This window comes from Sturnira hondurensis, unplaced genomic scaffold, assembly GCF_014824575.4.
Source record: "Sturnira hondurensis isolate 20B ecotype Veracruz unplaced genomic scaffold, ASM1482457v3 Scaffold0013559, whole genome shotgun sequence".
NCBI lineage: Eukaryota > Metazoa > Chordata > Mammalia > Chiroptera > Phyllostomidae > Sturnira > Sturnira hondurensis.
Genome location: NW_028086190.1, coordinates 138831 through 156360, shown reverse-complemented (window position 1 = coordinate 156360; position 17530 = coordinate 138831). Strand labels below are relative to the sequence as shown.

At 38.8% G+C, this 17530-nt stretch overlaps 1 protein-coding gene across 1 annotated transcript; it reads right to left on the bottom strand.

Annotated features, from left to right (window-relative positions):
- Positions 1-14308: 14308 nt before the first annotated feature.
- Positions 14309-14981, bottom strand: LOC118997987 (interferon beta-2-like). Its single transcript, XM_037061884.1, has one exon. The coding sequence runs from the start codon at positions 14975-14977 to the stop codon at positions 14414-14416; it is 564 nt and encodes a 187-aa protein (XP_036917779.1). The 5' UTR covers positions 14978-14981; the 3' UTR covers positions 14309-14413.
- Positions 14982-17530: the final 2549 nt, after the last annotated feature.

The following is a 17530-nucleotide window of genomic DNA, read 5'->3' as shown; positions in this document are numbered from 1 at the left end:
AGAAGGGACCCTCACTGCACTGTTAGTAGGAATGCAGAGGGTGCAAACACTGCAACACAGTGTGGAATTTCCTCAAAAACTTAAACGTGGAACTTTCTTTTGACCCAGAGATTCCACTGCTGAGAATATGCTTTAAGGATTCCTAGTCACCAATTCAGAAGAATAAGTACCTTTATGTTCATAGCAGCATTGTTTACAATGGCCAAGATTTGGAAACACCTTCAGTGTCCATCATTAGATGAATGGATGAAAATGCTGTGGTATATTCACCCAGTGGGACACGATGCAGCAGTAACAGTGAAAGAATCCTTACCTTTTGCAACAGTGTGGATGGAACTGGAGACTATGATGGTAAGTCAAATAAGCTTGTTGATGAAAGACAAATACTATATGATCTCACTTATAAGTGATGCCTAATGAACAACACAATGTGTAAAAGAGAAACAAGGGCATAGGAACACAGACCAGACTGAGAGCTGTAAGAGGGGAGGTGGGAGGTGGAGACCAGTTGAAAGAAGCTAATGGGATAAGTCAAAGAACATATATGCATGATTCATGGACCTGGACCCTGGACCCTCCATCCCACAAGCATTCCTCCTCAGCTTAGGTCATGTCCATGGCTAGTACATGTAAGTTCTTTGGCTTCTCCATTTCCTATACTATTCTTAACTCCCCCTGTCTGTTTTCTACCTACTATTTGTGTTTCTTATTCCCTGTACCTTTTCCCTCATTCTCCCATCCTCCCCGCACTGATAACCCTCCATGCCACTTCCATTTCTATGATCCTGTTGCTGTTCTCATTGTTTGTTCAGCTTGTTTTTGTTTTTTAGGTTCAGTTGTTGATAGTTGTGACTTTATTGTCATTTTAATGTTCATGGTTTTCGTCATCTTCTTTTTCTTAGATAAGTCCCTTTTAACATTTCATACAATAATATACACTTGGTGATGATAAACTCCTTTAACTTGACCTTATCTGGGAAGAACTTTATCTGCCCTTCCATTCTAAATGAGAGCTTTGCTGCATAGAGTAATCTTGGATATAGGTCCTTGCCTTTCATGAGTTTGAATACTTCTTTCCAGCCCCTTCTTGCCTGTAAGGTGTCTTTTGAGAAATCAGCTCACAGTTTTATGGGAACTCCTTTGTAGGTAACTGTCTCTTTTTCTCTTGCTACATTTAAGATTCTCTCCTTATCTTTAATCTTGGCTAATGTAATTTGATGTGCTTTGGTGTATTCCTCCTGGGATCAGACTTCTTTGGGACTTTCTCAGCTTCCAGGACTTTCTGAAAGACCATTTCTTTTGCCAGATTGGGGCAGTTGTCCTTCATTATTTTTTCAAATATGTTTTCAATGTCTTCTTTTTCCTCTTCTCGTTCTGGCATTTCTATGATTTCAATGTTGGAATGTTGAAAGTTGTCCTGGAGGTCCCTAAAACCTTCCGTGTTTTTTAAAATTCTTGTTTCTTCATTTTGTTGTGGTTGAATGTTTATTTCTCCCTTCTATTCCAAATCGTTGATATGAGTCCCTGTTACATTCCTATCACTGTTGGTTCCTTGTACATTTTTCTTTATTTCAGTTTGCATAGCCTTGACTTTTCCCTCTGTTTTGTGTACATACTGAACCATTTCTGTGAGCATCCTGATTACCAGCCCTTTGAACTCTGCATCTGAGAAGTTGGCTATTCCTTCATCTCTTAGCTCTGTTTTTGCAGCTTTGATCTCTTCTTTCATTTGGGCTATACTTTTTTGTCTCAGCATGCCTGTTATGTAATTAATAGCAGAGCCTTAGGTATTCACCAGGGTGAGGCTACCTTTGTTGCTGTGTTGTGGCACTGCATGCAGGGTGGGAGGGGTCTGAAAGGGGACAATGCCACTTGCTGGGCTCTTGGTCAGCTTTCAGTCACTCCCTCGACTACCCATAAGCAAATTGGACCCTTCTGATGCTGATTCTGGGGTAAGTGAGCATTTGTACATTCTAGGACCCTGTGAGTCTCTCCAGTGATTTCTCCTGTGAAGCTGGGAGTTACTCCAACCACTACAACCCCCATGGGTTTTTTTTAGTCAGAGGCTTTGAGGCTTTATTTCCTCACATTGGAACCCTGGGTTGAACAGTCTGTCTCCATCCCCAGCTGATTCTCCCAGTTTATCCACAAGCAAATGTGGGACCACTAGCAGCCAACTGTTCCTACCTATTCTAGCCAATGCCTTGCTGTATGTCCCCTCCACTCCAGCTGCCTATCTCCACCCTTTCTACCTGTCTGAATGTTGCTTTTTTAACTCTTTGGTTGTTGGACTTCTAGACAGTACAATTTTCTAGCCGTTCTGATTATGTTTTTTTTTTAGGTTTGTTCTTGTCCCACTTTTGGTGGTGCAAGAAGGCAAAGTGTACCTACATATGGCTCCATCTTGGCCAGAAGGTCAAAATATTTAAATTTAAAATGAAGTTGTTCTTAACAACAGGAAGAAAGAACCTGATAGCTCCATCCTTAGTACAGTTGGATTATTATTAAAATATAAAGATTTCATTGAATTAAGACCTCACATTTTTTACCAAGTACAGTTGAAATACATTATTATTTTATATTAGTTTTAGGTGTAGAGCATAGTGGTTAGACATTTATGATATGTAATTTATATTATGATAGATCTAATATGTATATGCTACCATAAATACTTTCATTTCCTGTCTGAAATACAGAAATAAGATTAAATAACATTGAGATAACTATGTATTACTATTACTATATCGTGGGGATCCCTTGTTTTGTCCCAGCGACATGGAAGGCTGCTGGAAACCCAGGCATCCTCTTAAAGGGTCAGCACACAAACTCTCACTCACAGGTACTCATGTTGGGCACCCAAGGAGAGACAGTGGCTTGGGGAGCACCAAAGTCATGCAGGGAGAAACTGAACTATATGGCTTCAGGGCTAGGGTTGGAGGAACACCTGCCAATGTTCCTGGGTGGAGTCCTCTCCAGTAATATAGATTCAACACAATCAAAAAAACCAATGGCATTTTTCACAGAGCTAGAACAAATAATCCTAAAAATTATATGTAACCTGAAAAGACCCAAAATAGCCACAGCAATCTTAAGAAAGAAAATGAAATGGAAGTTATCACACTGCCTTCTATCACACTACACATTAAGACCACAGTAATCAAACCAGCATGATACTGGCATAAAAAGACATACAAACCAAATGAAATAGAAGAATAGAGAGCCCAGAAATAAACCCATGCCTAGTATTCAATTAATATATGACAAAGGAGGCAAGAACTTACAAAGGGGTAAAGATGGTTATTCAATAAATGGTACTGAGAAAATTGTAGAGGTACATACAAAAAATGAAACTAGACCACTTTTACACCATACACAAGAATAAACTGAAAACTGATCGAAGTTTGAATGGAAGGCCTTAAAGCATAGAACTTCTGCAAGAAAACATAAGCACTACATATTCTGCAATTGCTTTTAGCAATATTTTTTTCTGACATATCTACTTGGACAAAGGGAACAAAAGAAAAAATAAACAAACGGGATTCCATCATGCTAAAAAATGTTTTGCATAGCAAAGGAAACCATCAACAAAATAAAAACACAACCTACTGAATAAGAGAAGATATTTGCCAATAAGATATACAAATTTAAAAACAACTCCTAAAACTCAACACCAAATAACAAACAATCCAATTTAAAAATGGGCAGAAGACTTAAATAGATATATCTCCAAAGAGGACATGCAGATTTCCAACAAATAAATGAGGAGAGGCTCAATATCACTACTCATCAAAGAAATGTAAATTAAAACCACAATGAGATACCCCTTTGCACCAGTCAGAATGCCTACCATCAAAAAATCAACAAACTACAAATGTTGGTAAGGTTTTGGAAAAGGGGAACCCTGGTGCACTGTCAGTGGCTCGTAATCTGCTGCAGCCACTATGAAAACAGTAGGGAGGTTCCTAGAAAAATTTAAAACAGAACTACCATACGACCCAGAAATTCTACTCTGAGGTATTTATCCAAATAAATCCAAAACACTAATTTGAAACGTTATGTGAACCACTTGGTTCATTGCAGGATTACTTACAATAGCCAAGATATGGAAGAAATCCATGTGAATAAAAAAAACAGTGGTACATATATACAACAGAATATTACTCAGACATAGAAATAATGAAATTTTGGCATTTGCAACACTCTAGACGGGTCCAGGTCGAAGGTATTGTGCTAAGTGAAGTAAGTCACATAGAGATAAATAAGTACCATATGATTTCACTTATAAATGAAATCTAAATAAACAAAATAAGTGAATAAGAAAACAGAAACAGATTCATATATACAATGAAGAAAGTGAGGATTGCCAGATAGAAGTGGTGAGGGAATGGGTAAAAAAGATGGAGGGAGTGAGAAATTACACAACAGTCATAAAGATGTCAGGTAGGACATAAGGAAGATAACCAATAATATTGTAGATGATAACTATGTGTGGTGCCCAGTGGATACTAGCACCATCAGGGAATCACTTCCTAAAGTACACAATTGTCTATCCACTATGCTGTATGCCTGAAGCAAATATGCAACAAAATAAAAGAAGTAATTGAAATGTAATTAGTTGTTTACATTTGGAAACTTGGCTACACAGTCAAAGTAAAATGTGCTTTGGCAGTGAGTATCATGGGTAATTTATCATTTAGGCTACCTTCAGTTTTCTCTAGGAAAGTAATAGAAAGTATAAGCCTTGAAGGATGAGTAAGAGTTTAACTATTGTGTGGGAGGCAGAATTTCCCAGTGTTAAAAAAATAATGGCTCCCAAGGGAAGGGCCTGGTTCCTTTGGCCAGAATGGTTGGACTGTACTGACAGAGATTATGGCTGTAATGAGGCTGGTGCAGCGGAAAGGGGCTCAGTGATAGACTGTGTTCAAGATGTTAGGCTTTATCCTAAGTTACCTTAGGATTTCAAGCTAGAGAGAAAGTTGAGCACTTAAGAGCAGGCCCAGAAAATTTATTAGAATAACAGCTCTTAAAGGGTGCTCTGTGGGCTTCCAGGGGTCCCCTAGAAACTTTAAGGGGGTCCATGAGGTTAAAATTACTTTCACAATAATGTCAAGTCACTATTTGGTTGTTTTTTTTTTTTTACCACATTAGCAACTTGTACTGAAGGTGTAAAAACAATGGTGGATAAGGCTACTGGTGCTACATCGGTCAAGGCAGTAGCACAAAAATGAACTAGTAATTATTGTATTTTTCAGGATAATATACCTGAAGTTAAAGAAGCCAGTTTCACCTAAGAATGCCCTTGATGCAATAGTCAGATTATAATTGCACTACACTTTACCTTTGAGTATACATCCTTTTAACATTCTCTGTGAGAGTCTTTTACAGGTCCTGTGTGATGAGCACTTTTGCTGCATTGATGATTGTTGGGAGAAGCCTCACCGTGGTTTGACTTGTAAGCTGAAATAGCCGCTCTTTTCACAGAAGCCACTTTTACTTGACAGAATGACAGACAAACTATGGGCATCAACAATTTGGGCATTTGGCAGACATTTTCTCAAGGTATTTATGAAATGAAACTGTCACTTCAAGAAAAACATTTGTTGCACATTGTAACAGTTGAGTTCACAATAGAATATTAGAATTTTGGGGAATCTACCACTGTGAACTTGACAACTTCCCAATACTTAAAGATTTTCATGATGACAACAGTGGTGATATTAATGAGTGAATTACTTGAGTATATACATTAAAACATATGTAGATTTGTAAAATCTGAATATCGCAGCGAAGCAGTATTTTCGAAATGATCAATGCATACAGGATAAAACCGCACATGTGTAAAAGAAAATGATTCAAAGGACAGACAGGTTGACAGGTTTTCATGTAGCAGAAGTTTAAGGGTTCACTGTTCTAGGCTGGTCTGATGATAGCAGATTATCAGAACTCAACTGAAAGTTCAGTTTGAGCTTTAGACTCCACATGGCAACTAATGGTTAAGAAACTATCATGTACTGAGCTCTGGTGTGATAGATATTCCATTAGATAAATATATTTTCTAGTCAAATTAACTTTATTTTTCTAAGATATTCTTAATCATGATGAATTGTTTTATTAGTGTGATTTTTAATTCTGTCACAGTGTAAAGCATATGAAATTGGGACAATACTGATAGGATTTGAATCCAAATTGTGCTACTTGATAGCTCCCATGCTCTGTTGTCTTTGCACATAGTAGGTACCGATAAATGAGAGTTGTTATCATGGAAACCCATGCAGTGGAGAATAATCAGCTGTGTAAGAGCTTAGTAAATTTGCTGAAGAGATAAAAAAATGCTTTCTATAAAGTGCTCAGAGCAGTTTCTGTTACAGACAGAACACTCAATGAAAGTTAGCTGTTATTACAGGTTTCAATGTTATTTAGAAGTCAAACTGATTTTAATGCATGAGTCCAGTCTATTTTCAATTTGTGTGTTTAATAATCGTATGAGTTCAACTTGGTATATAACTTTGACTGCTCTGCAAATTTTAAGAATAGTGTTTTAATTTTCATTACTTTCTAAATTTGTCATTTTACGTTTTCTCTCTGACTTGACTATAATTTATCATTATGGTTTTAAAAACCTAAATAATGGTTAAAATTTGTTTTAAACTAATTTAGGCATTGTTATCTGAGCAAACAACTTATCGTATCTTTTTCCTTTGGAGGAATTTTCTTTGTAGTTCAATGTGTGATAATTTTTGTGAATGATTTATACATATTTGCATGAGATTATATTTCCTGTTCTAGTTCATAGTGCCCCAGAGTCTGAGTTTCTAATGTACTCTTTGAAGGTATATTTTCCAGCTCTTCTTGTTCTTTTTTATTATTTACATTATTTTTATAGACGAAGAGCATTGTGCAACAATTTCAATGCTAACATCAATTTTCTGGTCACATTTCTTTATAATGCTAAAGTTTGTGCTTAATGCTTTATACTACTTGAACATTAGCTCCATGTCTTTTATAATTTAATTTTAGGTTTTACTTGTCTCCTGTGGGTATTTTCCCTCTTTCTCAAATGTAGCACACTTTTTTTTCCCTCTTCACTTTGTGTTTTATTCTGCCAAACAAGATGTTCTTGAATCGTAAAGTCGTGTACTTTTAAATATTTTTCTTTTTCTTAAATTTATTTAATTATTCTTCAAGTACAGTTTTCTGTCTATTACTCCCATCTCATCCCACCCCCCATGCTCCCCCCTCCCTCCCATTTCCACCCTTCTCAGTTGTTGTCCATGTATCCTTATATATATGTTCCTCTAAATCCCTCCCCTATTTCCCCTGAAATTCCCTCCCCTCTTCCTTCTGGTCCCTGTCAGCCTGTTCTCTATTCCAGTGTCTTTGGTTATATTTTGCTTGCTTGTTTGTTTTGCTGTTTAGCTTCCTGTTAAAGGTGAGATCATATGGTATTTGTCCTTCAACACCTGGCTTATTTCACTCAGCATAACGCTTTTCAGTTCCATCCATGTTGTTGCCAAAGGTAGGAGCTCCTTCTTTCTTTCTGTGGCATAGAATTCCATTGTGTATATGTACCATAGTTTTTTGATCCATTTATTTCCTGATGGGCACCTAGGTTGCTTCCAACTCTTGGCTTTTGTAAATTGTGCTGCTATGAACATTGGGGTGCATAGGTTCTTTGGGATTGGTGTTTTAGGGTTCTTAGGATACAGTCCTAGCAGTGGAATTGCTGGGTCAAAAGGCAGGTCAATTTTAGTTTTCTGAGAAAATTCTATACTATTTTCCATAATGGTTGAACCAGTCTGCAATCACACCAACAATGGACCAGAATCCCCTTTTCCCTACACCTTCTCCAACATTTGTTGTTTATTGCTTTGTTTATGATAGCCATTCTCACCAGTGTAAAGTGGTATCTCATTGTGGTTTTCATTTGCATCTCTGATAGCAAGCGATATTGAGCATCTCTTCATGTGTCTCTGGATTGTCTGTATGTCGTCCTTGGAGAAGTGTCTGTTCAAGTCCTTTCAGCGTTTTTTAATTGGGTTAGTTGTCTTCTTAGATTGAAGTCGTGTGAGTTCTTTGTATATTTTGGAGATTAAACCTTTGTCTGAGGTATCATTGGCAAATATGTTTTCCCATAGTTGGTTGTCTCTTTATTTTAATGGTGTTTTCTTTAGCTGTGCAGAAGCTTTTAAGTTTGATGAGATCCCATTTCTTTATTCTTTCCGTTATGTCCCTTGTTCCAGGGGATGTATCAGTAAAAATATTGTTGCATGGAATATCTGAGATTTTCCTGCCAATGTTCTCCTCTAGGGCTTTAATGGTTTCCTGGCTTATATTTAAGTCCTTTATTCACCTTGAATTTATTTTGGTGTATGGTGTAAGTTGGTGCTCGAGTTTCATTTTTTTGCATGTGGCTGGCCAGTTCTCCCAACACCATTTGTTGAAAAGGCTATCTTTATTCCATTTTATGTTACTACCCTCTGTGTCGAATATTAATTGACTGTAGAGATTTGGGTTTATTTCTGGGTTCTCTATTTTAGTCCATTGGTCTATGTGCCTGTTTTTATGCCAGTACCAGGCTGTTTTGATTATAGTGGCCTTGTAATACAGTTTGATATCAGATATTGTAATCCCTCCTACTTTGTTCTTCTTTCTCAACATTACAGCTGCTATTCAGGGTCTTTTATGGTTCCATATAAAGTTTTGAAGTGTTTGTTCTATGTCTGTGAAATATGCCATTGGCACTTTATTAGGTATTGCATTGAATCTGTAAATTGCTATGGGCAGTATGGACATTTTGATGATGTTAACTCTTCCAATCCATGAACACGGTATATGTTACCATTTGTTTCTGTCTTCCTTGATTTCTGTCTTCAGTGTTGTGTAGGTTTCTTCATACAGGTCTTTAACCTTCTTGGTTAGGTTTATTCCCAGATATTTTATTTTTCTTTTTGCTATATCGAATGGGATTTTTTTCTTGATTTCTGCTTCTGCTGTTTCATTGTTGCTATGCAAAAATGCCTTTGATTTCTGGATATTGATTTTGTAACCTGCTGTTTTGCCAAATTCATTTATTAGTTCGAGCAGTTTTTTGGTAGAGTCTATAGGATTTTCCATGTACACTATCATGTCATCTGCAAACAATGACAGTTTTGTTTCCTCCTTTCCGATTTGGATGCCTTTTATTTCCTTTTCTTGTCTGATTGCTGTGGCTAGAACTTCCAGTACTATATTGAATAGAAATTGTGAAATTGGGCAACCTTGTCTTGTTCCTGATCTTAAGTGGAAAAGCTTTTAGTATTTGTCCATTGAGTATGATGTTGGCTGTAGGTCTTTCATATATGGCCTTTATAATATTGAGGAATGCTTTGTCTATTCCCTCTTTGCTGAGTACTTTTATCATAAATGAGTGTTGTACCTTATCAAAAGCTTTTTCTGCAACTATTGATATGACCATGTGATATTTGTGTTTGCTTTTGTTTATGTGGTGTATTACATTTACTGACTTACGAATATTGAACCATCCTTGCATCCCTGGGATGAATCCCACTTGGTCGAGGGGTATGAACTTTTTGATGTGTTGTTGGATGCGATTTGCCAATATTTTGTTGAGGATTTTAGTGTCTATCTTCATCAGCGATAGTGGTCTGAAATTTTCTTTCCTTGTTGTGCCTCTCTATCTGGTTTTGGAGTTAGGATGATGCTGGCTTCATAAAAAGAGTTGGGGTGTTTTCCCTCATTTTGGATTTTTTGGAATAGTGTGTGAAGAATAGGGGTTAGCTCTTCCTGAAAAGCTTTGTAGAATTCTCCTGTGAAATCATCTATCCAGGGCTTTTGTGTGATGGGAGTTTTTTGATTATTGCTTCAATTTCATATGCTGTTATTGGCCTGTTCAGGTTTTCTGCTTCTTTTTCATTCAGTTTTGGAAGATTATATTTTTCTAGAAATTTGTCCATTTCACCTAGGTTTTCCAATTTCTTGGCATACAGTTCTTCATAGTAATTTCTTACAATCCCTTCTATTTCTGTGGTATTTTCTCCTCTTTCATTTCTGATTGTGTTTATTTGTGTCCTCTCTCTTCTTTTTTTAATGAGCCTACTTAAAGGCTTGTCTATTTTGTTTATCTTTTCCAAAAACCAACTCTTGGATTCATTGATCCTTAGAATTATGCTTTTAGTCTCTATGTTATTTAATTCTGCTCTGATCGTGCTTATCTCCTTCCTTCTACTTGCTTTGGGCTGTCTTTGTTGTTGTTGTTCAAGTTCTTGCAGGCATAGGGTTAGGTTGTTTGTTTGAAATGTTTCCATCTTCTTTAGGTAAGCCTGTATTGCTATGAACTTCCCTCTCAGGACTGCCTTGGCTTTGTCCCATAAGCTTTGGATTGTTGTGAGTTCATTTTTATTTGTTTCCAGAAACTTTTTGATTTCTTCCCTAATTTCAATCTTGATCCATTCATTGTTTAATAGCATACCATTAAACCTCCATGGTTTTGGGTGTTTGGGGTTTTTTCCCTTGGGGTTGGTTTCGAATTACCATCCCTTGTCAAATGTAACCCACTTTCATTGAATTCTCCTAGATGCCACTGTTGACGTTGATGCCGCCAGGTCAAATGACTTTTCTCCATTGCGTTTTCTTGCATTGTCTTTGACCATTTTTCTGTTACAGTTTTAGTACTGAATTTTTACTATTATTTTATTTTAGGCTTTACTCCCCATGCAAAGAAATCATGGTGTTCGTGTTTAAAACCAATCAAGCATTTTTTCTTTTATTAAATCTCCACATCTGTTATCTTAATCACTTTATGTTTGGTTGTTAAATTCATTGGTTATGCTTCACTGTTTGCATTACTTTTTATGTTTGACACTCGCCACACTCCCTCCAACTCCCCAGTTGTCATTACAGATGACTTATCTTTTAAAGCAATTTAAAGATTTCTTAATTTTTGAATGAAAAACTGCATAATGCTTTAAGAACAATTTTAAATTAATTTTAACTAGTATTTGCCACCAGCTGCTACTGGGACTGTTGCTTTTAGTCAGCATAGTTAAGTGTGCATCAAAACAAAACAAATAGATATGCATGTGAAGATATGCATGTGAATTATGTTCATGTATAAGCAGATGAGAAGGTCTAAAAGTTTTTGAATAGAAGTTGAGTCCATACTATAGAAAATAAAAATATATTAACTTTGGATGCTCTCGTAATAACAGTAAGTTGAGTGCAGTATGCTAAATTAGTGCCACATATTCCAAATCTCAACATAAAAATTCTTTAGGAGTCATGTCAATTTGAATTTAACAATTGTCATTTTAAGATAAAGCAGGGGTGTCAAATTCATTTTCACTGGGTGGCCACATCAGTCTTTCCATTGCATTCAAAGGGCTGAATGTCATTTGAGGGCTTTATAAATGTAACCACTCCTGAAATAGGGGCAAGCAGCTCGGCTCTGCCGCTGGGTAGAAACAAGGTGCTTGGTCAGATAAAACAAGGTGGAGGGCCTGATTTGGCCCAGAGTCTTGTGTTTGCCACCTGTGAGATAAAGGATGATTATAAAACAATGACTTTGATATTTTTATCTATCCTGTAAGCTGTATCTGAAGACAGTACTCATCCTGGAGTAGAGAATCTTTTTGAAGGAAGATAACATGGCTGCCATCACTAGTCCTCATAGCTTCTGATGTGTTTTCCTAGACTTACTCTGAAACTGTAGCAAGGCTCACTTACAGTGAAGAAAATAACTGAAAATAAGTATGTGAGTGTCACCTAGAGTATCCCATTCCCACCCCCTGCCACCCTGCCATCTGCTGCAGTAGACATCTAGTAGCCTTTCTCTGGTGATTCATTAAGCAGTGATGCAGTGGATCAAACTAAAACAATGAAAGAATAAAGACTTTAGGTAGCCTTCCTCCTGTGTGCTCCAGGCCCTCAGCCTTAGAGTCTTGCTTGGCTGGTGGGGGTGGAGGGGTGGGGGTGGATACAGTTCCAACCAAAGTTACGGAACTCTGGTGTTATACTGCCATCTACTGTATGTACATCAAATACTGGCTTCGAGACTGGTGTGTGGGCTCTCTTCCCTGACCCACAGCTAAAGAGAAGGCAGGAAATCAGAAATAAAAGAAAAATTTTGATGTCCTACCCCTTTAAAGACAAAGAGACAAATGTATATAAAATGCAAAGTATTCTAATTCATAGTAGTAATTCTAATAATGCCAAATTTATGTTTTTACATCCGTATATTTATTCACCTTCTTACTCCACAGTAAGTTTACATATTTGATTGCTGTATTTGTATAAACAACCCAATTTAAACCAAAAGAGACATTTATATTTAATTGACAGTATTGTTTGCAAACATTGTTGTGGTTGTGGTTGTGGTTAGAGGGAAAGGGAAGGAGAGAAGGAGAGAAACATCAATGTGTGGTTGCCTCTCTTGGTCCCCTGCTGGGAACTGGCCAGTAACCCAGGCTCATACCCTGACTGGCAATTCAGCCACGATCCTTTGGATGGCAGGTACACGTTCAATGCACTGAGCTACAACAGCCAGGGGAGCACCAAAGTTTTTAGAGCCAGAAGAAAATTCACTGTCCAGGAAGAGATTCACTGATACGAGTAGCTCATGATGAGTCCAGAAATGTGATTTTTTTGTCAGCCACCTTTAGAAATCTCATGTAATAATCAGAGGATCATTCTAATGATGTGGACTAGAGAAAGCGAAATTTCATCTCTATCCCTTGGGGCTTAGATTCTGATTTCCCTTTGAAGGAAGTTGAACCCAGGATTCTGGTCCAGGACCAAGATGGCTGATCATGATGAATCTCTGGGTCTCACTATGAAGTGCTGAACGAGGAAGACTATATGCTGGGATCCTTGGAATTACTAAAATATGATCATGCAGGCTCCCATCATGCTCAAGGAGCAATATGGAAAGAAAGCAGTCAGGTGGGAGGCTGTGGGACAGAAATCAGGTGCATGGGGAAACAATTCAAAGCAGGAAATAGCAGGAGAAAATGCCTCAATACAATCTTATTGTGATTCTTCCCTTTGAACTTTCAAAACTTCCACTTACTAGTTATGTGATTCTGGGACAGGTGCTGAATCTCTCCGATACTTAGTTTCCTGATCTGTAAAGTGGCAATATCGTAGTTGTGCCTATCTCAAGTGTGCTGGTGAGGAGGGATAAGTCTGGTTACAGGTATAAGAGTTCGACCCAGGGCCAGGGTGGCACCTGCTTGTAACAGAAACAGTCATAATAACCCTAGAACCCACAGGGTTCTTACACAAAGGCAGAAATCCAGCCCTACTGGCCATGTGCCCAGAGGATCCCAGGCAGACTTCATTTTCTCAGTGTAAGCCCTGGGGAAACTCAGTGCCCTCTCTATCTCACCTGAATTTCCCTTCTTTCCCGCATCCTGGTTTTTCACTGGGCCTGAAAGGACTTCATCTGCTGCCCTTGCCCAGGATGTGGCCCCAGGGACTATGTGGACCCACAGAGGCAGAGCAGCAGCAAAAGCAGATAAGATTTTCCTGAAATTCTGTGTAAACAAGGCAGGGGAGACCAAGAACAAATTTGCTTTTCTGGGGTAGGGGGTGGGGGATGGGAATGGGGCAAAAACCTAGCCAGATAGTAGGGATACACAGTAGAGTCCTTCCTCCCTCTGGTGGCTGTGCCCTGGAAGCAGTCAGAGTCCACAGCTCCCCTCAGAAACCCCGATGTCTTGGCTTTCCTGAGAAGACTGAAAGGAAGGGGCTGCTGCTTTATGGTGTATCAGAATTGCCTGGGGCTCTCACCTTTAGCTTTGGCAGGGCACGTAAATATTTGTAAACCTTACAGGGTTAGGGTGGTAAGCAGAGCACTCCAGAGATAACAGGGATGAGTTCAGGGTGAACACAGGAGCTGAAATATTCCCATGGTTCTGCTGAAAGCCAGTCAGAGTCTGACTTCAGGGCCAGAGAGCCTGGGGTAGAGGGGAGGAGCAGTAGGCTCCCTGGTTGAGTTCCAAAGACACCTACCTGCCTCTTCCGTTTTATTTCAGGAGAGGCTCAGGCTACATTTATTGCCAAATCTGCATGGCTTTCTTGAGTTTTAGACTCCTGGAAAACAGAGGCCAGAATGACTTCACGGGCATATTTTAGAATGAACATGGAATAGGTGCCCTGAACCTTTTGATGTGGGTGGTTCTATGAGTCAAGTTGAAATAAAAACTGCCATGCTGAGTTTGTTTCAAAAAATTTATTTTGCAAGGTAAAAGCCTAAATAAATTAAAAATAACTTAATAAATAATTTAATTAAATTTCAAAAGTCTAGCTGTCCTTTCAAAGGCAGTGCATTAGCTGTCCATCAAAGAGTGACCGGCTCAAGCGTGCCTGAGGTCATGGTGGGCGTCCCTCCTTCCCAGAGGCACAGGCTGATGGATGTTCAGTTTTTGAAGACAAAATCTGTAAGTTGGTAAAGGACAGAAAAGTTCTTGAGGATGTGCCCTCGCACTACTATCCAGGCACATCTGCTGTACAACTTGGCCTCCAGATACTGTACAATCCTTAGGTAATATTCCTTGACCTGCTGCAGGGTGGTGTTTTCTTTCAAGATGAACTTTTCCTCCCCCATGATTTCCTCCAGGGCTGGCTCCAGATGGTCCATCTGCCAACTGAGTTCCTCAGAGAGTTTCTCAATGATGGTCTCATTCCAGCCCGTGCTAGAGAAGTTTCTTCTGAAAAGATCAAAGATCTGCTGGAGCATCTCATGGGTGACCAATATGGCTTCCTCCTTCTGGAACTTCTGTAGTTTAATCTCCTCGGGAAACTTGAAGTCCCTTCTGTCCTGGAGGCAATTGTGAAGGGTTCCATTCAACTGCCGTATGAGAGTCCAAGAGGCTGAGACACTGCCTCTCTGTTGGACCTGAAGCACATCGTAGCTCATGGAAAGAGCTGTGGTAGAGAAACACAAGAGCAGAGCCACCTGGACGATGCCCGCATTGGCCATGATGACGAGAGAAACGCTGCTGCTTACTTCCACCTAGACACCAAGGCACTGTGGCAAAGGCTTCCAAAGGGCTCCCAGAGTGAATGAACTTTCTCCGTGAGTACCAGCTATTTATAAGGCCATCTATCTCGGGGGGATTTCCCATTTTCAGTTCTCCTTTTCCATTTTCTTTTGTCATTTTTTATATGTTTTATAGTTTTCATATGTTTATTTTACAATTCACTGACATACAATAAACATCATACTACTCTGAGGTATACGGCATAGTGATTAGACATTTGCCTACCTTGCAAACTGATTATCCCCAAAAGTCTAGTACCCATCTGGCACCACACATAGGCATTACAACATTATTGACTGTATTCCCCAGGCTGCACTTTACATCTCTGAGACTATTCTATAACTGCCAATTGATACTTCTGATTCCTTCATGTTTTTCACCCAGCCTCCCAAACTGCCCCCCCATTTGGCAACCATCAATTTGGCATGTGTATCTATGGATCTCTTTTTGTATTTTTTGTTCATTGCTTTTGTATCTTAGATTCTACAAATAGGTGAAATCAGTGGGTATTTGTATTTCTCTGACTTTTTTCACTTAGCATAACGCCTTCTATCTGGGCCCACCCATAGTGTCACAAATGGCAGGATTTTATTCCTTTTAATGCCTGACTAATATTCCATTGTACAGATATTGTTTTATTCTCTAGTTTATGAAGGGGCACTTGGGTTGCTTGTAGATCTTGGCTGTTGTAAATAATGCTGCAATACACATAAGTGTACATATATCTTTTTGACTTAATGTTTTAGATTTTCATAAAATCAATACCCAGAAGTGGAATTGCTGGGTCATATGGTAGTTCTCTTCTTAATTTTTTGAGGAAACTATACTTTTTTCCATAGTGGCTGCACCAATTTACAATCCTTCCAATAGTACATAATGTTTCCCCTCCTCCCAAACCTCATCAACATTTGTTGTCTGCTGATTGATTGGTGTCCATTCTGACAAACATGAGATGATAACACATGGTGGTTTCAGTTTGAATTTCCCTGATGGTTAGTAACATGGAGCATCATTTCATGTGTTTTTGACTGTCTGTAAATGGCCCATCTCAATATTTCTGAGGCCATTTTTTTGTTAGAATGTAGGAACACATTTTCATAAGAGAGGTATGAATTAAAAATCTAATTACAATTTTATATCATGCTTATAAAAGCAGGGAGACATGATATATTTTAAAAGACTTTACTACAAAAATAAAATTGTAATAATAATAAAATAATGATTATCAGTTATTTAGAGTATTTTTAATCTTTATATATCTTTAGAAGGAAAGGGAAGGTGAGAGGGAGAGAAATATTAATTTATGGTTGCTTCTCGTGGAGTGTGTCCCCTGCTGGGAACTGGCCCCTGCTAGGAACTGGCCTGCAACCCAGTCACGAGCCCTGACTGGGAATCGAACTGCGATCTTTTGGATCCAAGGTCTGCGTTCAATTCACTGAGCTACACCAGCCAGGGCCTAATTATCAGTTTTTAGAAAACCTTGCGTTATCTTTCAGTCTGAAACCCTACTGTGTGCAAGGAACTGCAATACCAACTTTCATGGATCATTCAGTTAAGTAGGGGAAACAAGTATTAAGCAGAGAGATAGACAAAAATAAAAAGCCGTGAGGAAAGAAGTGTTGCAGAGAAGAGATCTGTGGCTGTGAGGGTCCGTATAATAGAGTAGGAGAGGTCAGAGAAGACTACCCTTCGTCAGCGACACTCGAGCTGAATTTAGAATGAAGGTAGCTGGGACTGTTGGTGCAAAAACTCTGTGTCAGGGAACAAACAGTAAGGGCCAAGGACAGGCCCACAGGCCACTGTGATTAACTTTCAAGTCAGAGTGTAGTGAGAGAATGGCCTAAGATGAGGCCAGAGTGCTGCTGGGAACCAGATAGCACAGGGATTGTGAAGCCATGTTAAGAAATATTTACTCATCCTAAGAGCAGTAGAAGTCATAGCAGAGTGTGAAGTGCAGTGGAGTAACTGGATTTGTTACTTTGGCAGGGGTGGTGGTAGAATACCATCTGCACAGTAAGCAGTAAGCAATGCAGGGATAAATGCAGACAGAAGAGTGAGGGGATTTACCAATACCGTAGACCAGGGAGCTGGTGGTGGAGAAGGATGAATTCATTGATGTGAAATCTCTCATTTCCTGACAACACCAGAACCAAATGTTTGAAGAAATTCACCACAATTTTACAGATAGCTGCATCAGTGTTATTGGCCATGGTGATTACAACACGTTTAAAGCCAGAGGGACATTACATTTATCGTACCAAATTGCAGTAGAGGCAAATGCAGATTTATCATTCTGGAGCAAACATGAGCTCCAGGTTTCACACCATCAGCAGAAGTCCTGTCTTCTCATCTTTGCAATATGCTCAACGTTATCTCCCAAATAGCCCTCCACTCCCATTCCTTCTTCTCACTTGGCTCCATGGAGACAACTCTCCCCAGAAAAGAGTATCTATGGGTAATGTCTGACGTATTTCTACAAAACAAAACTACTT

Coding starts and splice junctions, on each gene's coding strand:
- LOC118997987 (XM_037061884.1), bottom strand. CDS start 14,977: ATGGCCAATGCGGGCATCGTCCAGGTGGCTCTGCTCTTGTGTTTCTCT.